The 21,224-nt window shown below is 48.8% G+C and overlaps 1 protein-coding gene across 1 annotated transcript in view; it reads right to left on the reverse strand.

Moving 5' to 3' along the window:
* The window catches only part of col4a5 (collagen, type IV, alpha 5 (Alport syndrome)), a 314,324-nt gene that overhangs the window by 66,504 nt on the left and 226,596 nt on the right, over positions 1-21,224 (reverse strand). The window contains exons 35-39 of the mRNA XM_072505790.1: positions 18,773-18,871; positions 14,590-14,679; positions 12,677-12,816; positions 8,599-8,725; positions 1,370-1,450 (exon numbers count right to left, since the gene is read on the reverse strand). Coding sequence (XP_072361891.1) covers positions 1,370-1,450; positions 8,599-8,725; positions 12,677-12,816; positions 14,590-14,679; positions 18,773-18,871 — 537 coding nt within the window. The remainder of the gene's footprint in view (positions 1-1,369; positions 1,451-8,598; positions 8,726-12,676; positions 12,817-14,589; positions 14,680-18,772; positions 18,872-21,224) is intronic.

The following is a 21,224-nucleotide window of genomic DNA, read 5'->3' on the forward strand; positions in this document are numbered from 1 at the left end:
CCTGGAGATGTCATTTCCGCGCCAGCTGGCGGGGCACCAAAGGCCTTTTCCGCCAGCTGGCGGGGCGGAATTTCGTCCGGCGCGGGCCTAGCCCCTTAAGGTTGGGGCTCGGTCCCCAAAGATGCGGAGCATTCCGCACTTTTGGGGCGGCGCGATGCCCGTCTGATTTGCGCTGTTTTGGGCGCCAGTCGGCGGACATCGCGCCGTTTCCGGAGAATTTCGCCCCTGACCTTTATGCCACTTCTAACATAATCTAGAGTCCTTTACTGTCATTGACACTTCCTCGGTCTCACGTCCTATGCATCTTTGTTGCAGTCTTTCCTCACTCCCACCAATCGCTGAACTTCTACTCTGTTCCATCTGTTACACCCCCTCTTATACAGAACATAATTCAACACATTTCTACCTCTTTAGTTCTGAAGAAGAATGAAAGAGACTCGAAATTTTACCTCTGTTTCTCTTTCCACAGATGCTGCCAGGTCTGCTTAGGTTTTCCAGCATTTTATGTTTTTGAATAGGATATTTCATGCTTTATTAACAGGCTCTCTCAACTTGTCCTGCCTCCTTCAATGACTTCTGCGCTCATACACTCAGGCTTCTATGCTCCTGCACCTCCTTTAGAGTACCCATCATTTTATATTGTCTCTTAAAGGGTGGCACAGTGGTTAGCACTGCTGCCTCACAGCACCAGGGACCCGGGTTCAAGTCAAGCTTCGGGTGACTATCTGTGTGGAGTTTGTACGTACTCCCCGTGTCTGTGTGGGATTCCTGCGGGTGCTCCAGTTTCCTCCCACTGTCAAAAGGTGTGCAAGACAGATGGATTGGTCACGCTAAATTTCCCAAAGTGTCCAAAAGGTTAGGTGGTGTTATGGGGTGACAGGGATAGGATGGGGGGGGGGGCATGGTAGGGTGCTCGTTCAGAGGGTCGGTATAGACTCGGTGGGCCGAATGACCTCCTATTGCACTGTAGGGATTCTATAATCTTCAAAATGAGTCACTTCACATTTCTCTACATTGAACTTCATGTGCTGCATGTCCACCCACGCCATCAACTTGTCTATGTTGTTTTAATGTTCTACACTGTCCTCCTTACAGTTCACAAAGCTTCCAAGTTTCATATTGTCTGCAAATTTTGAAACTGTGCCCTGTACACCAAGTTCTGGGTCATTAGTATACATCAGGGGAACTCCACTATAAATCTTCCTCTAGCCCAAAAATAATTTTCCTGACACTTTTGCCCAAGGCGGGTGGTCCGAGTGGGAATTATCCCAACTTCCTCTACCTGCTTTGAAAATGAAAATCCAGCTCATGGACTTATCTATCTACATGACCAAATCAGCTGGTTTATATTACATTGTCTTAAATGTACCTGGTGGGCCAGGTGGTCCAATAAGGCCAGGAGGACCTGGGAAACCATCACCTCCCTTGGGGCCAGGAATTCCAGGAGTACCTGTTAAGTGAGAAAACAAAATATGGTTAACCTCTATGTATCTGATTGGTCCATACTGTTATTAAGCTTGTGCCAATGAGACTGCTAAACTTGAAAAAGATAGGCATCACCAGAAATGTGGTCTAACACATAATCAAAAAATTAAATACATGCCAGACATTCGTTCTGCCCTAAAAATAGCAATGCTGCTTTCCATTTCTGTCACTGCTATTGCTGTTCTAGTTACATAGGGTGGAAATCAAAATAGTTTCACTTTATCGACTCTGCTTGTTACATCCTCAAAGGATTCGAATAAATGTGTCAAACACAATTTCTCTTTCACAAAACCATGTTGACTCTGCCTGATGGTATTTTAATTTTCTATATGTCCTGCGACTACCTTCTTAATAATGGATTCTAGCAATTTTCCAATGACAGATGTTAGACTAACTGACCTGCTGGTTTCCTGGTTTCTGTCTTCCTACATTCTTAAATAGTGCTGTTACATTTGCAGTTTTCCAATACATTGAGATCTTTACAGAATTTAGGGACGTTTGGAAGATTACAGCCAATGCATCCATTATTTCTCAGCCACTTCTTTTAAGATCCTAGGATGCAGGCAATCACACCCAGGAAACTTGTCAACCTTTAGTTCCGTTAGTTTTCTTAGCACGTTTTCACTAATGACAGTGATTGTTCTTCCCTCTCATTGGCACTAATTTTCTACTGTTCTTGGGATCCAATTGTGTCTTTTACTGTGAATACGGATATAAAATATTTGTTCAAAGTCTCTGTCATTTCCTTGTTTCTCATTATTAATTCTCCAGTCCAACCCTCTAAGGAACCAGCATTTATTTCAGCAACTATTTTCCTTTTTATATACTCGTAGAAGCTTTAACTCTGTTTTTATATTTCTTGCTAGTTTTCACTCGTGCTCTAATTTCTCCTTTTTTTAAATCATTTCTAAATTATTTCCAAATGTCCAGGCTATCACAAATTTTTGCAGCATTGTTCATCTTTTCTTTTAATTTGATACCATTCTTAAGATCTTTAGTTATCTGTGGATGTTGCATGCTTCCCGCTGAGCCATTCTTTCTCAATGGACTATATCTTAGTTGAGAACTGTCTCCTTCAATATCTGCCACAGCTTAGCTACTATCTTACCATTTAACCTATTTTCCCATTCCAAGTCAGCCAATTGTAACTTCATGCACTTGTAATTGCCCTTATTTAAATTTAAGACACTTTTGCACCCTCAAACGGAATGTGAAATTCTATCATGTTATGATCATTCTTACCTTTACTATGGTTTTTTTTTAATAAGCATTTTATTGAGGTATTTTTTGGTATTATGACAACAACACAATAAACAATGTACATGAAACTATAAACATAGTGCAAAAGCCATCTCCCTCCCTTACAGGTCCCACCTTTATTAACCCCCTACTCTAAGCTAAACTAACTGCCCCCCCTTCTGCTGACGATTAATTTTCCGCGAAGAAGTCGACGAACGGTTGCCACCTCCGGGCGAACCCTAACAGTGACCCTCTCAAGGCGAACTTGATTTTCTCCAAACGGAGAAAGCTAGCCATGTCTGATAGCCAGGTCTCCGACTTCGGGGGCTTTGAGTCCCTCCAAGCTAATAGTATCCGTCTCCAGGCTACCAGGGAAGCAAAGGCCAGAACGTCTGCCTCTTTCTCCTCCTGGATTCCCGGGTCCTCTGACACCCCGAAAATCGCCACCTCTGGACACAGCGCCACTCTTGTTTTTAACACCGTGGACATGACTTCTGCAAACCCCTGCTAAAATCTCCTAAGCTTCGGACATGCCCAGACCATGTGGACATGGTTCGCTGGTCCTCCCGCACATTTTGCGCACCTGTCTTCCACCCCAAAGAATCTACTTATCCGGGCCACTGTCATGTGAGCCCAGTGAACGACCTTGAATTGTATCAGGCTGAGCCTGACACATATTGCGGATGCGTTGACTCTACTCAACGCGTCCGCCCATAAACCATCCTCTATCTCTCCTCCCAGCTCCTCCTCCCACTTGCGCTTCAGCTCCTCGGTCTGCGTCTTCTCTGACCTCATAAGTTCCTTGTAAATGTCCGAGATGCTCCCTTCTCCTACACACCCTCTGGAAACTACCCTGTCCTGAATCCCCCTTAGCAGTAGGAGCGGGAAGGTTGACACCTGCTTACGTAGGAAGTCTCGCACCTGAAGACACCTGAATTTGTTTCCCCTCATCAACCCAAACTTCTCTCCAGCGCCCTAATACTCGGAAAGCTCCCCTCTATAAACATATCCCCCATCCTCTCAATCCCTGCTCTCCGCCATATCCGGAAACCCCCATCCATACTTCCCGGGGCAAACCAGTGATTATTACAGATTGGGGACCAGACCGATGCTCCCTTTGCTCCCACATGTCTCCTCCATTGCCCCCAGACTCTCAGGGCCGCCACCACCACGGGGCTGGTGGACTACCGTGCCGGCGGGAACGGCAGAGGCGCCGCTACCAATGCCCCCAGACTGGTGCCCTTGCATGAAGCTGCCTCCATACACTCCCATGCCGACCCCTCCCCCACCACCCACTTCCTGATCATGGCCATATTCGCCGCCCAGTAATAGTTACTAAAATTGCACAGCGTCAGCCCACCCTCTCCCCGACTCCGCTCAAGCATTACCTCCCTTACCCGTGGGGTCTTGCCCGCCCAAACAAAGCCAGAGATCACTTTGCTGACCCGTTTAAAAAAGGACCGTGGAATAAAGATGGGTAACTATGGGGTATTTATTAATACTGTCTCATTACCCATTACCAGGTTTAAAATAACCTTTTCTTTGGTTGATTCCAGGATGGATTGTTCTATAGAAACTGTCCCAAATACATTCTATGAACTCAGCCTCCAGGCTACCTTTACCAATTTGATTTAGAACATAGAACATAACAGCGCAGTACAGGCCCTTCGGCCCTCGATGTTGTGCCGACCTGTGAAACCACTCTAAAGCCCATCTACACTATTCCCTTATCGTCCAATTTATATGAACATTAAAACTGCCCACTATTATTGCAATATATTTCTTACTAGCTCCCATTATTTAATGATTCATACTCTGTCCTACAGTGTCCAGTCTGCAGTCAGGCGGCCTATAAACCATTCCCACCAATGACTTCTTTCCTTTGCTATTTCTTACCTCCACCTAAACTGATTCCTCATTTTGATCCTCCAAACTTAGATCATTTCTCCTGACTGTGCTGTCCTTTATTACTTGAGCTACCCTACCTTCTGCTCCTTTCCGCCTGTCCTTCCAAAATGTCAAATACCCTTGAATATTCAGGCCCCAGCCATGGTCACATTGGAACCAGGGGCGGGATTCTCCGAACCTCCGCCGGGTCGAAGAATCGGCAGGGGGCGGCGTGAATCCCGCCCCCGCCGGCCGCCGAATTCTCCGGAGATTCAGACTCCACGATGGCCAATGCGGAGGTGACCCCCCCCCACCTGCGCATGCACGGGGATGACCTCAGCAGCCGCTGACGCTCCCGCGCATGGGCGGACTTCAGCCGGCCGACGGAGTCCCTTCGGCCCCGGCTGGCGTGGCGTCAAAGGCCTTCCACGCCAGCCGGCGCGTTGGCAACCACTCCGGCGCGGGCCTGGCCCCTAAAGGTAAGGGCTTGGCCCCTAAATGTGCGGACCTTTGCGGCGCCCGACGCCGGAGTGGTTCACGTCACTCCATCCCGCCGAGACCCCCGCCCTACCGGGTAGGGGAGAATCCTGCCCACATATCTCTGTAATAGCTATAATCTCATAGTCCTTTGTTTCTACTCGTACTATCCACTCATTCATTATGCTGCATGCATTCAGACCAATTTCCCTACACAGATCGTATTTACTGATGCACTGTTATGTTTGTATTCTCTGTTTCTTCCTGTCACTCTTTAGCTATCAATACTCACCTCACGAGCTTGCACTATTACCTTGCCCTTTCTCTTTAATTTTCTAAATATCCCCTCATGTGAATCCTCCCCCGCCATTTTGCAGTTTAAAGTCATCTCTACAGTCCTTGCTATACAAATCGTCAGCACATGGTCCTAGCGTGGTTAATGTCAAGGCCGTCCCAAGGGCACGGCCCCATCTTTCCCCAGTACTGTGCCAATACCCCAGGAATGAAAACCCATTTCTCCCACACTAATCTTGAAGCCACACATTCTGTTTCTTTTTAAAACTAATTTTTATTAAGGTTTTCATCAAATATCAATAACAAAATGAAAAAGGAACCCAACAGGGTTAAGTACAAAACACAGTCCAGAAAAGCAACCCTCCATACCCCCCTTCCGCCCTGTACATAAATAATAAATTAACATTAACACCCTGACTTAACACAATAGGTATATACACCCCCTCAGACCCTCCAGTGTAAATAACAAAAACAAAAATAAAGTAAACCCCCCCCCCCTCCGCGAGTTGCTGCTGCCATTGACCAATGTCTACCGTTCTGCCAGGAAGTCTAAGAACGGTTGCCACCGCCTAAAGAACCCTTGTACCGACCCTCTCAAGGCGAATTTCACCCTCTCCAATTTAATGAACCCTGCCATATCGCTGATCCAGGATTCCAGGCTTGGGGGCCTCGCATCCTTCCACTGAAGGAGAATCCTTCGCCGGGCTACTAGGGACGCAAAGGCCAGAATACCGGCCTCTTTCGCCTCCTGCACTCCCGGCTCCTCTGCGATCCCAAATATTGCGAGCCCCCAGCCCGGTTTGACCCTGGATCCTACCACCCTCAACAATGTCCTCGCTACACCCTTCCAAAATTCCTCCAGCGCTGGGCATGCCCAGAACATATGGGTGTGATTTGCTGGGCTCCCTGAGCACCTAACACACCTGTCCTCATCCCCAACAAACCGGCTCATCCTTGTCCCGGTCATGTGTGCCCTGTGCAGCACCTTAACTGTATGAGGCTGAGCCTCGCGCACGATGAGGAAGAATTCACCCTCCCTAGGGCATCTGCCCACGTCTCTTCCTCAATCTCCTCTCCCAACTCCTCCTCCCACTTAACTTTCACCTCCACCACCAAGGCCTCCTCCTCCTCCTGCATCACCTGGCAAGTTTCCGAGATCTCCCCCCCCCCCCCCCCCCCCCCCCCGAGAGCAACCTGTCCTGTACTGTGCATGGCAGCAGCCGCGGGAATTCCACCACCTGCAGCCTGGCAAACGCCCTTACCTGTAAGTACCTGAAGGTGTTCCCCGGGGAGAGCCCGTACTTCTTTTCCAGCTCACCCAGGCTCGCAAACTTCCCGTCCACAAACAGGTCCCCCAACCGGTGTATCCCAGCCCTGTGCCACCCCGAAAACCCATCATCTGTTCTCCCTGGGACGAACCGGTGGTTCCCCCGTATTGGGGTCCACACCGAGGCCCCAACTTCCCCCCTGTGCCACCTCCACTGCCCCCAGATTGTGAGGGCAGCCGCCACCACTGGGCTTGTGGTATACCTCCTTGGAGGGAACGGCAGCGACGCCGTTGCCAGCGCCCCCAGACTCGTACCCCGTTTCCAGCCTCTTCCATGCAGCCCCCTCCCCCTCCATCACCCACTTGCGCACCATCGCGCATTGGCGGCCCAGTAGTACCCAGAAAGGTTGGGCAGCTCAAGCCCCCCCCTATCTCTACTCCACTCCAGGAACACCCTTCTCACCCTCGCAGCCCCTCGTGCCCACACAAACCCCATTATACTCCTGTTAACCCGCCTGAAAAAGGCCTTCGGGATAAACACGGGGAGGCACTGGAACAGGAACAAAAATCTTGGGAGCACCGTCACTTTGACTGACTCCACCCTACCCGCCAAGGACAGCGGCAACGTGTCCCACCTCTTGAACTCCTCCTCCATTTGCTCCATCAGCCTTGTGAAATTAAGCCTATGCAGGGCCCCCCAGCTCCTGGCCACCTGGACCCCAAATACCTGAAGCTCCTTTCCGCCCTTTTTAGTAGGAGCTCGCCAATCCCCCTCTCCTGGTCCCCTGGGTGAACCACGAACAGCTCGCTCTTCCCCATGTTGAGCTTGTACCCCGAGAAATCCCTGAATTCCCTAAGGATTCTCATTACCTCCGGCATTCCCCCCACCGGGTCCACCACATACAGCAGCAACTCGTCCGCATAGAGCGAGATCCTCTGCTCCTCCCCACCCCGCACGAACCCCCTCCAGTTCCTCGACTCCCTCAGTGCCATAGCCAGGGGTTCAATCGCCAGTGCGAATAGCAGGGGGGACAGGGGACACCCCTGCCTCATCCCTCAGTGCAACCAAAAGTACTCGGACCTCCTCCTGTTCGTGGCCACACTTGTCATCGGGACCTCATACAACAGCCTAACCCACCTGACAAACCCATCCCCAAACCCAAACCTCTTCAGCACCTCCCACAGGTACCCCCACTCTACCCTATCGAAGGCTTTCTCAGCGCCCATCGCCACCACTATCTCCGCCTCCCCCTCCCTCGCCGGCATCATGATAACATTCAAAAGCCTCCGCACATTCGCGTTCAACTGCCTCCCCTTCACGAACCCCGTCTGGTCTTCGTGGATGATCTGCGGCACACAATCCTCAATCCTCGTGGCTAAGACCTTCGCCAGGACCTTGGCATTTACGTTTAGCAACAAAATCGGCCTGTAAGACCCACACTGCAGGGGATCCTTGTCCCGCTTCAGGATCAAGGAGATCAGTGCCCGGGTCATCGTCGGGGGCAAAGCCCCCCCTCCCTTGCCTCATTGAAGGTCCTAACTAGCAACTGGCCCAACAGGTCCATATATTTTTTATAGAATTCGACCGGGAAACCGTCCGGCCCCGGTGCCTTCCCCGCCTGCATGCTTCCTATCCCTTTGATCAGCTCCTCCAGCCCAATCGGGGCCCCCAATAGAGCCACACATTCAACTCTCTGATCGTATGTCAATTTGGTCATGGCAATTTCTTATGAATTTATATTATTTGTGTTTGACAACTTACTCAAGAATCTGAATCTGTAGCCATCTACAAATTATATATTTGGGTCATAAACAAATGTCTTAAACTTAAATAAGCGCAATTACAAGTGCATGAAGTTACAATTGAGCTGATTCATTTTCCTCACTTTTTAAACATAAAATGCCAAACTCCTTTGGAAAACAGATTTAAAACAAAAACTGGGACTTACCTGGGAATCCTGGTTGACCATGGTCACCTTTATGACCAGGCGAGCCAGGCAAACCAGGAAGACCAGGTCCGCCTGGAATACCCTTGCTTCCAGGGTCGCCTGGGTAACCAGGAGTACCTGGGTCACCCTGGATTAAAAGAGACATAGAGAGAGTGAGAAGGTAGACCAAGGATTTAATGACATCAATTAATATCTGTATTCAAGAATACCAGGGGCAGGATTCTCCGACCTCCCGCCGGGTCAGAGAATCCCTGGAGGGCGGCATGAATCCCGCCCAGCCGCTCTGACGCCGGCTGCCGTATTCGCCGGCGCCGGTTTACGGGTGGCGGCGGGGATCACGCCATGCCGGTCGGGGGCCGTTGGCAGCGGCCCCCCCGGCAATTCTCCGGGCCCCGATGGCTAACTCGCGTAGTCCCTCCGCCGCCGGCCTAGCCCCCGGAAGTGCGCACCGGAGTGTTTCGCACCGTTTTTTACGCCGGCGTTGGGCCACCTCGCTGATCCGGGAGAATCCCACCTCGTATTTGAGCCTGTTTATCACTCGGATTGTAAGCAAAGACTGAAATTTTCATTGCATTCTAACTGGAACTTAGACCTGTCAGTTTAACATCGACAGTGGGGAAACTTCTAACTGCACCGTGGGCGTACCTACACCACACTAACTGCAGTGGCTCAAGATTGCAGCTCACCATCACCTTCTTAAGGGCAATTAGGGATGGGCAATAAATGCTGGCCTAGTCACCCGCATCGTCCAAATGAATTCAAAGAAAGAATACTGTGGGACTATATTAATAGTTGCACTGAGAAATGCCGGTTAATTAAGGAAAGCCAGAATTGATTTTATAAGGGCAAATTTTGTTTAATTAACTTGTTGGGAGTTCTTTGAAGAGGTAACGGAGAGGGTTGCTGAGTGCAGTGCTATTGATGTAGTGCATATGGCCTTTAAAAAGACATTTGACACAGTTATACTTCATGGAATAAAAGAGACAGTCGCAACAGGTAGACAATATTGGCTGAGTAACAGGAAACAGAGAGCAGTGGTTTTTCGTGCTGGAGGACGGTTCGTAGTGGAGTTCCTCAGGGGTCAGTGTTGAGACCCTTGGCTTCTCCGGATATATATTAATGACCTAGACCTTGGTGTATGGCACAATTTCAAAATTTGCAGATGACATGAAACTTGGAAGCTTTGTGAACTGTGTGAGAAGGATGGTGTAGAACTGCAAAAGGATGTAGACAAGTTGGTGGAATGGGAAGACAGGTGGTAGATGACGTTCAATGCAGAGAAATTTGGGATGATTCATTTTGATAGGAGGAACATGGAGAGACAGTATTAAATAAAGAGTACAGTTTTAAAGGGGTTGCAGAAGCAGAGGGTCATGGGTGTAAATGTGTATAAGTCATTGAAACTGGCAGGATAGGCTGAGAAAATGGTTAATAAAGCATACAATATCCAGGGCGTTATTAATATGGACGAAGAGTACAAGGTTATGTTGAAATTGTAGAAAACACTAGTTATGCCTCAGCTGGAGTATTGCGTCCAGGTCTGGGCACTGCACTTTAGCAAAGATGGGAAGGTAGGGAGTGCAGAATAGATTCATGAGAATGGTTCCAGGGATCAGTTATAAATATAAATTGGAGAAGTCAGGAGTGTTTTCCTTGGAGAAAAGGCATCTGAGACACGATTTGATATAGGTATTCAAAATCACAAGGCGTGAAGACGGAGTAGATAGAGAGAAACTGGGCGGGATTCTCTGGTCGGCGATGCCGAAATCATGTTCGGCAATCGGCTGGAGAATCAAAGTTCCCAACAAAATCGGGGGCGGCGCCGCTTTTGCGATGCTCCGCCCCCTCCAAAGCAACGTACTCGCAGAGCACGTATCCACGGCCTCAGGCGCCCCCAACGCTCTGACCCCGACTGGCCGAGTTCCCGACAGCGCGGGACATGTGTGGTCTCATCCGCTGGGAACTCGATGCGGCGGCTGCGGACTCAGTCCAGCGCCGCCATAGTTGGGGGAGGGCCGATCCACCGGCGTGGGGGACTTCATCAGGGGGCACTGTGAGGGGGAGGGGGAGTACCCGCCTGGCTGGAGAGGAGGACTATTTCGTGGGCTGGGCCCGCGAGCGGCCGCCACCATGTTGCATGGCGCAGCCACTGCAGGCCGCCGCCGACGCATGCGTGGGCACAGACCCGGCAATTCCCCGGGCGTATCGGCAGTTAGAGCCGGGTGCTCTACGCTGACTTCCTGCAGCGCCAGGGAATCGGTGGCCGTTTTACGCCATTTTGTCTGGTGTAAAACGTCACCATTCCCATGCCGGCGTGGGGACATAGCCGCAGAATCGGAGAATCCAGCCCACTGTTTCTACTCAGGAATGGATCGAGAATGAAAAATTCAAAATCATTAGCAAAAGAAGGAACAATTATATGAGGAAAACACTTTCAAGCAGCGAGTGGTTAGGGTCTGCAGTGCATTGCCTGAGAGAGTGGTGGAGCAGGTTCAAAGAACAAAGAACAAAGAAAGGTACAGCACAGGAACAGGCCCTTCGACCCTCCAAGCCTGCACCGAACATGCTGCCCATTTAAACTAAAATCTTCTACACTTCCGGCGTCTGTATCCCTCTATTCCCATCCTATTCATGTATTTTTCAAGACCCCCCTTTCACCACCTCCTCTGGCAGCGGGTCCAAGGCATCCACTACCATCTGTGTAAAAACTTAGCTCGCACATCTCCTCTAAACTTTGCCTCTCACACCTTAAACCTACGTCCCCTCGTGACTGACCCCTCCACCCTGTGAAAAAGCTTCTGACTATCTAAAAAAAACCTTCTGACTATCCATGCTTCATTTGAAGCACTAAAAGGAAATTAGACTGTTAGCTGAAATGGAAGAAGGTACAGGTTTACAGGAGAAAGTGGGAAATTGTATCAAATGAATTGCTCATTAGGAGAGCAGATACAATGGGCAGAATGGGCTCCTTCTTCTCTGCAATTAATCTGTGATTCTGTGTGAAACATCCAACAGTACAGCAAAATTATATAGGTTGCGCTTCTAAACAGGGCTAGTTTCTGGAAAGAACATTTTGAATGAGGTGAAAGGGCTTTTGGTTCAAAGCCTGTTAGTGTTGTTCATAATAACGGGAGAGTTTGGAAGTTAAGAATGAAATCTACTGAAGGATTCACCAGTCTGGAGGAGCTAAGGGAGAGGGTAGAGCTGCTGAGGGGTAGTGAGTACAGGTAGGGACAAAAGGTTTGGAGGGGTTCCCGGGATACACCCTTCTGGAGCGACTGCTGATTCCGGATGTGAAAGGGGAGTGAAGAATTGGGGATATATACAAGTGGCTGGAAGAGCAGGGAGGTGAGCAGGTGGTGAAGATCAAGGAGAATTGGGAAGGGGAGTCGGGAGGGGAGATCAATTGGGGAGTATGGAGTGAGGCACTGCGAAGGGTAAACGGGATCTCCTCCTGTGCAAGGATGAGCCTGATACAGTTTAAGGTGGTGCACAGGGTGCATATGACTCGGGCGAGAATGAGTGGGTTCTTTCAGGGGGTAGCAGATGAGTGTGAGAGGTGTGGGTGGGGGCCAGCGAATCACGCGCACATGTTTTGAGGTTGCGAAAAATTGGGAAGATTTTGGGCGGGAGTGTTTTCGGTCTTAGCCAGGGTAGTGGAGGAGGAGATGAACCCAGACCCTTTGGTGGCGATATTTGGGGTTTCAGAGAAGCCGGAGCTCATGGAGAGGAGGAAGGCCGATGTCGTGGCCTTCGCCTCTCTGATTGCACGGTGGCAAATTTTTCTGGAGTGGCGGTCGGCATCCCCCCTCATTCTTCTAAATTCCAATGAGTATAGTCCCAGTCTACACGGTCTCTTCCTCATAAACCAATCTTTTCAACTCACGAATCAACCTACTGAATCTCCATTGCACCCCCTCCTGTGCCAGTACATCCTTTCTCAAGTAATGAGACCAAAACTGTACACAGCTGATCAAACCCAGGTTAAAAAAGATTAATTTATTTTATTTACAAGCATTAAAAAACCTAGACGCTTCACATTGAATTTATTCATTCTCTTCACAGAAGAAAGGCTTACCTTTTGTCCAGGGGCACCTGGGTATCCTAGTAATGGTCCTCCTGAGTCACCCTTTTCTCCACGTGAACCTGGGCGACCTGGGGAGCCTGGTTGACCTGGGCGACCAGGATTTCCTGGAGTACCTTTAATGCCTGATGGACCTATCAGATGTAGAACAGAATTACCTCAACATCCACCATGTCCGCAAAAGATGTACTTTATAATTACATATTCAATTATTAATAATGGCTAGATTAAACAGCAAGCGTAAATTGCTAATAATCTCATTTTTGCTTTGTACTAGATTTTTAAATATCGGTGATGAATTTCTAAGCAGCGAGGTGAACACGAGGAAAAGTGTGACTCTCTAATTTTTCGAATGCCAGGTCACCACCGAGAACTCACAGGTCAAGTGCAGCTCAAGTTAGATGTAGAATGGTGTTCCCTTCACTCGACCATCACAGCATCAGAATGGTAATATGTCTGAGACATTCAGATCACAAAGATCCCAGAGTCAGTCCTTAGCCTGTGTTGAGCAATCTGATCTTAGCAGTTTTTGGGAAAGGATCTCCACGCCTGGGTACTAACCGATGACCCTGCTAGAATTTCACATGGAGGATTAGCATCAGGGTCAGCTAAGATGTCTCCCATGGCAGCTGGTTGACACAAAGCATCAAGGCTGACACATGAACCATGGCCACATAGGCGAGATAACCAAGAGAAACCGCAACTTTTGACATTGTGCTATCACGAGGGTGAGGTCAATCAACATCTATTGTATGATGGAAACGGAGGGAAGCATTGGTGAAATAAATGAAATTAAGGCTGTCCTTCATTTTTTCCCAATAAACTGCCAAATATTGAACACATCCTCGTTTTACAATAACTTCATCGCAGTGTTAACATAAGCCTACTTGTGACACGAATAAAGATTACTATTATTACTACTGCCCCATTCAAGTACATAAAATTTTCTCACGAGTCTCTGAGGTAAATGGGTAAGTTAGTGCTCATGCCCATTAGGTACAGAATTGAGATCAATCAAGAGCATTTCACTGTGGACTCATACAGGTAAAAATGAGAGAATTTCATTCTATAAGCCTCAGGTGAAAGAGCTTTACTCTGATCCGAATTTAACGATCCCTCCATCCTCAAGCTGTGTAAGTGCCATATATTTGGGAGATGCCCACGAAGGGAATATTTTCACACAATTAGTTTTTTCTTACCTTCTCCCAAAAAGAAATTTAATTTATCGTGCCAGTTTTCCAATATTTGCCTTGTGAAATATCCATTCCCAGACAGACAGGTCAGGAAAATATGTTTGTAGCTCTTTTATGGTGTTCCTAGGATTTGTAGGATAGCTGTGGTGAATGGAGCTGGTATGGATGTAGGCCCAACAACCCCATGGCAGTGAGATTGCAAGGGAATATATTTCTTCTTCTATTATCCTGTTGGTTGGACTACCAAGGAACTGGGCATTATGGTTTATGGCAAATCCCCTGCAGGGATTCCCAGAACCAGCTTGAAGAGAGAAGCTTACAAGAAGCTGTGCTGCAACCTTTTTTTCACCAACACAACCTTAAGGACTTGGGGTCGCTAGCTGTTCCCCAGCGACCAGGAGTACAACTGCAAGACTGAAGCTGCCTGTCGTGCTTTCCAGCAATTATCCCGACCAGAGCTATGTTCAAACCTAGAACAAGAAACCTCAGTATTCCTAGACCAACGACATCAACCCTATGCCACGAAAAATTATAGAATGCATGTTGTGTCTGTACAGTCAAGTCAATACCTCCATACTATTTTGGCCACCAGTAATAATGACTTTTTATACAAAACTCAATAATGATCAAAGATCCAACTTGATTACTTCAAGCATTTTCTTGTGATTGGAAAGACACGGCTTTAATTAATAATAAAACATGCTCCAAACTTACCTGGCAGACCCATTTCACCTATTGATCCTTTTGCTCCTGATAGCCCGGGAGATCCTGGTTGTCCTGAAAACCCTGGGTCTCCTTTGGCCCCTACAAAAATAATATTGTAAAAGGTACCACGATCAATGTTACACTTGTTTGAAAACAGTACTGTACGAACATATAAACTAGGAGCAGTAGAAAGTCATTGGCCCTTCAAACCTGCTCTGTCATTCAATGAGATTGTGGCTGATCTGACTGTGATCTCTCAGCTACCCCCAAGTAACCCATCACTCCTTCCTTTATCAAGAATCTATTTACCTCTGCCTTGAAGACACTCAAAGATTCTGTTGCCACTTTCTTTTGAGGAAGCGAGTTCCAAAATACTCACAACCTTCTGAGAGAAGAACATTTCTTCTCATCTATCTTAAATGAGCAACCTCATATTTTCTAACAGTGACCTCTCGTTCTAAGATTCTTCCACAAGAGTAAATATCCTCTCCACATCGACCCTGTCAACACCCTTCAGGATCTTATATATTTCAATCAAACCGCCTCTCACTCTTCTAAGCTCCAGCGGATACAAGCCTAGCCTGTGCAATCTTTCCTTGTAACCCAATTCCTAGTACTAGTCTGGTAATACTTCTCTGAACTGCTTCTAATGCATTTACATCCTTCCTTGAATAAGGAGAACAACATTACAGTAACTTCATTGTCAAAGTAAGCCTACTTGTGACAATAATAAAGATTATTTTTTTTTAAAAATTACAGATATGGTACACGTGGGAACAAAGAAAATAGGAGCAGGAATAGGCCATTGGCTCTTCAAGCCTGCTCCACGATTCATTATGATCATAGTTGATCATCTAACTTAGTACCGTGTCGTCGTCCCCCCACCGCTTTTCCTTTCGCCCCAAGAGCTATATCTAACTGCTTCTTGAAAACATACATGTTTTGGCCTCAGCTACTTTCTGTGGTAGGGAATTCCACAGATTCACCAGTCTGTCGGTGAAGAAATATCTCCTCATCTCTACCTTAAATAGTCGACTCCTTATCCTTAGATTGTGACCCCTATTTCTGGACTCCCCCACCAAAGGGAACATCCTTCCTGCATCTACCCTGTCTCGCCCTATTAGAATTTTATAGGTTTCTATGTGATCCCCCCCCTTATTCTTCTAATCTCCAGCACACATATTCCTAACCGATTCAATCTCTCCTCATACATCAATCCCGCCATACAGGAATCTGTCTGGTAAATCTTCGCTGCGCTCCCTCGAGAGCAAGAACATCCTTCCTCAGATAAGGAGACCAAAACTGCACACAATATTCCAGGTGTGGTCTCATCAAGGCCCTGTATAATTTCAGCAAGACATCCTTGGTCCTTTACTTGAATCCTCTCGTTATGAAGGCCAACATAGTGGGGGGGGGCATGGTAGCACAGTGGTTAGCAGTTGCTTCACAGCTCCAGGGTCCCAGGTTCGATTCCCACTTGGGTCACTGTCTGTGTGGAGTTTGCACTTTCTCCCCTTGTCTGCGTGGGTTTCCTCCGGGTGCTCCGGTTTCCTCCCACAGACCAAAGATGTGCAGGTTAGGTGGATTGGCCATGCTAAATTGCTCCTTAGTGTCCAAAAGGTTAGGTAGGGTTACTGGGTTACAGGGATAGGATGGAGGTGTGAGCTTAGGTAGGGTGCTCTTTCCAAGGGCCGGTGCAGACTCGATGGGCCAAATGGCCTCCTTCTGCATTGTAAATTCCATGATACCATTTGCCTTCTTTACCACCTGCTGCACCTGAATGCTTACCTTCAGCGACTGGTGTATGAGGACATCTGGGTCGTGTTATACAGGTAATGTGGTCATTGCCAATGTGGTATTTCAATGAGGGATAGAGAAATCTCATATTTGTGATAACGAAGTATTAAAAAAGATGCATTATGCCGATCCCCTGGATTTTGTGTCAGTGACAAGGATCGATGATCTCAGGGCATGGTATCCCCCTTTTTCAATTTTAACTTGCGCCTGGTGCCAAGTAATGGGTATGGCCTGGACCCCAGCAGCCAAACATATTGAAGAGTCCTCCCAGAGAGCAAACCAGGAATTAAAATGTACTGATTATCTTTCACTTTTTATAAATCTTGCGAAGAGCAAAGATGGGAGCATATACATTTGAATCTGAAATACCATAAACAAATTTTAAAAATACATCTATATTTTAAATTATGGATTTTTATCGCAGTGGAAGAATGTGACATGCCGGATTCTCTGGTCCCCCCCCCAGCCGCATGTTTATCGGTGGCATAGCGTCCGCTGGCAGCGGCATTCTCTGCTCCCGCCGCTGTCAATGGGAATTCCCCCTTGCTGCCGGGAAACCCACGGGCGGGAGTCTGCTGCCGGCGGGACCATCGAATCCAGCCGCCAGCGAACAGCCAGAGAATTCCGGTCTATATAGGTGTTTTCTTCCAGTGCCAGAGAAATTCCACGGTAATAGTTATGATTTAGTATGCCATGAAAATAAAGTTAAACATCACATTTAACCTGATGGGGGTTACTGCGACTTCCCTCCTTACAGGGAATCAGGTACCGGGTTCAACTTTTTTGCTGCATCAAATACGCGCCGCCAATTGGAAAGATACGCGGGCAGCACGGTAGCGCAGTGGTTAGCTGAGGTACTAGGTTCGATCCTGGCTCTGGGTCACTGTCCGTGCGGAGTTTGCACAATCTCCCCGTGTCTTCGTGGGTTTCGCCCCCACAACTCAAAGATGCGCAGGCTGGGTGGATTGGCCACGCTAAATTGCCCCTTAATTGGAAAAAATGAATTGGGTATTCTAAATTTTACAAAAAATTGGAAAGATACGCACAAGCCCGGGAACCGTGTGTGCCCTTTTCTCCCTTGCGTTGCCAGAAAACAAGTGGGTCCGGCCACAGGAACGGGGCTCAGTGCTAGGAGCAGCCGACACGGAGGACTTGGAGCAATGCTTAACATTTTCAGGGGGTTTAAATGCCGATATTCGCATGTAAATGTCTCTTCAGTTCAGGGATTTCTAATAGATTTACATTATGTTGGAGTATAATCTGAGCTCCTTTTTGGAACAATCCTGGATCAGACGAACCTCTCAGATGATACCGCTCAACTTTAAGTTGGTAAAGACAGATCCTAAAGATGCTAAATGTGCCTGAAGGGCTGATCCATCTCACCCCAAAGGAAAGGAGCCGGCTGAGAGTATTACCATCCTCCAGGTGGCCATTTTAACGAACCTGGGGCGTCATTCTCCGCCGGCGGGAGTCTCCGTTTTGCCGGCGCCGGGGGGTTTCCCGACGGCGTGGGGCTGCCCCACAATGGGAAACCCCATTGACCGGCCGGTGTTACGGAGACTCCCGCCAGCCGGTCGGGGCAGAAATGTGGCGGGGCGGGTAGGAGAATTTCGCCCCTGGTCACTGTCCGTGTGCAGTTTGCACATTCTCCCTGTGTCTGCGTGGGACTCACTCCCACAACCCAAAGATTTGCTGGGTCGGTGGATTGGCAATGTTAAATTTCCCCTTAATTGGAAAAATTTATATTAAAAATGGGTAGCCTTTTTAACAAGTTTCGGCCAGGTTATATATTCTGGACATTATGTCAGTCCAGAAATTGCTCCTCGGTAACGTATCTCTCCACCAAAGCGGGGACAATAGGCCGAATCCTCCGTGCAGTGCAATCTCCGTTGGATTAGCTCTCTGCTCCTTTTAACTTACCCTGGACCAGGGCTGCACTTTTCTCATTCCGATTTCCCACTGCGGCCGATTGGGTAATAGCACATCGGAAGCTGAAACCTCCGGGGCAATCCTTGCACAGGGACCTCCAGAGGATGGTTTCTGGGGTACCTCTTGGGTATCTCCTCCCACACCAACATCAATTCTAAACTATATGGGCGTTTAGCAAAGAACTGAACATGCAATTCGCAGGTGGTGAATGCTAACAGCTTGCCCATCGCTGTAACTGCAAAATCCAGGCTATGGCAAGCATGAAAAATCAATCAGAATAATACACATTACTTGTTAATCCATAACGGGACATTGAACAGACGGAACAAGCATCTTCACCAATTGACAGATCTGAGTGGACTTGAGGCACCACCCCACTCCCACCACCCCAATATTCTCCCTTGTGTAGTCCTTCCAACTGTAACCCTGACAGTCTTTATAGCACAAAGTAGTTTTCTGTCCTTACCTGGACCTCCTGGCAATCCTGGTAAACCATCTTGTCCTGGTGTTCCGGAATCACCAGGTAAACCTGGGAAACCCTTTCCGCCAGGACTTCCAGGTGAACCTGAGAAATAGAAACAAAGATATAAGCTTCACACACAAATTCCTATAAATGGGTATTTGATCAGAAATTCTCAGCGGGGAGGGTGCAGACCGTTAAGATGACGGTCCTCCGACTTCCGGTTGCGGCGATGCCCAGCTAAGCCGCACGTTTCGGCGGCTCCAGCTCCAACGGACCTTCGGGCTCTTTTAAGAGCCCCAACGGGAAATTTTTGGGCGACGCAACCCGGTGTGGGGTGAGTGAATAGGGAGTCCCGCCCCCAACGAAAGAGGAAAATATCGGCGGCGGCGGCTGCAGCGCGAGGAATCGTCGACAAAAGGGACAGAAAGGGAGAAGACACAAGATGGCGGCGGAGAAAGCCCAGGCGACATGGGGGCCCAAGCAAGACGAATTTCTGAGACGGTGCGTGGAGCTACTAAAGAGGGAGGTGCTGACCCCGATGCTACAGGCAATTGAGGGGCTCAAGGAGGCACAAAGGACCCAGGAGACAGAGCTCCGCGTGGTGGAGCAGAAGGTGACGGATAATGAGGACGAGATCCTGGGCCTGGCGGTCAAAACACAGATGCACGAGGCACTCCATAAAAAGTGCATTGAAAGGATTGAGGCCCTAGAAAACAGAGCGCGAAGGAAGAACCTTCGGATACTGGGTCTCCCTGAGGGAGTGGAAGGAGCGGACTGTGGAGCTTATGTAAGTACGATGCTAAGCTCATTGATGGGAGCTGAGGCCCCTACGGGCCCCTTGGAGGTGGAGTGGGCACATCGGATCCCGGCGAGAAGACCAAAAGCGGGAGAACCACCCAGGGCGACAATCGTGCGATTTCACCGCCTTAAAGATAGAGAAGAGGTCCTGAGATGGGCTAAAAAGGTGCGGAGTAGCAGATGGGAGAATGCAGTGGTACGGGTGTACCAGGATTGGAGTGCGTAGGTGGCGAGAAGGAGGGTGAGTTTTAACCGAGCCAAGGAGGTGTTACACAAAAAGAAGGTGAAGTTCGGGATGCTGCAGCCGGCACGACTATGGGTCACGTACCAGGAGAGACACCATTATTTCGATACGGCGGAAGAAGCATGGACCTTTATTAAAGAGGAGAAATTGGATCGGAACTGAGGGACTGATACTGTAGGGAATGTTATTGTTATTGTTATGGTTGATGTAAAAAGAGAAGTAAATAGGGATGGGGGGAGACACTAGGAAATGTGGGCGCCGGTGAGGGGGGAAAGAAGGGACATAGGCGGAGAATGAGGAATGGAAGGGGGAGAGGAAAGGGAGCTGCGCCACAAGAGGCAGGTCAGATAAAGGGATGTTCCCGCGCCAGAAAGATTATGGCGGGAAGACAGGCGCAAGGCGGATGGGAGTTCCCCACACGGGGGGGTCAAGGAGTGAGCAGGAGTAGCCGGGGTCAGTTGACTTGCGGAAGTAATATGGGGGAAGCAATCACGCTAGAAAGGGATCTAGCAGGGGGCGGGGGGGGGGGGGGGGAGAGGACAACTGGGTTGCTGCTGCGGAAATCAAAAAGGAAATGGCTAAAGAGTGGGTGGACGGGGATGGAATGCGACGCCTGGGGAGCGAGTGGGAGCGCGGAGGCGGGATATGGGACTGGCCTAGAGAAGGTGATGGCTAGTCGACACGGGAGGGGGGCAGGTAGCCCCCTAGTGAGGCTGATCACGTGGAACGTGAGAGGCCTGAACGGACCGATTAAAAGGGCCCGAGTGCTCACGCACTTGAAAGGACTAAGGGCAGACGTGGCTATGTTCCAAGAGACGCACCTGAAGGTGGCGGACCAAGTTAGGTTAAGGAAAGGATGGGTGGGACAGGTGTTCCACTCAGGACTAGATGCAAAGAATAGAGGGGTGGCCATATTGGTGGGGAAACGGGTAGCATTTGAAGCAAAGAACATCGTAGCAGATAGCGGAGGTAGATATGTAATGGTGAGTGGCAGGCTGGAGGGAATGGAGGTCGTGTTGGTTAATGTATATGCCCCGAATTGGGACGATGCGGGATTTATGAGACGGATGTTGGGTCGTATACCGGACCTGGAGGTAGGAAACTTGATATTGGGAGGGGACTTCAATACCGTGCTGGACCCAGGGCTAGATAGATCCAGATCAAAGACCGGAAGAAGGCCGGCAGTGGCCAAGGTGCTCAAGGGGTTTGTGGACCAAATGGGGGGAGTGGATCCATGGCGATTTCTTAGACCGAGGGCCAGGGAGTTCTCCTTCTTCTCCCATGTCCATAAAATGTACTCCCGGATAGATTTTTTTGTTCTGGGAAGGTCGTTGATCTCAAGGGTGGAAGAAGCTGAGTATTCAGCCATAGCGGTTTCGGACCATGCCCCACACTGGGTGGACCTGGAACTAG

Source organism: Scyliorhinus torazame, chromosome 5, assembly GCF_047496885.1.
Source record: "Scyliorhinus torazame isolate Kashiwa2021f chromosome 5, sScyTor2.1, whole genome shotgun sequence".
In the NCBI taxonomy this organism is placed as follows: domain Eukaryota; kingdom Metazoa; phylum Chordata; class Chondrichthyes; order Carcharhiniformes; family Scyliorhinidae; genus Scyliorhinus; species Scyliorhinus torazame.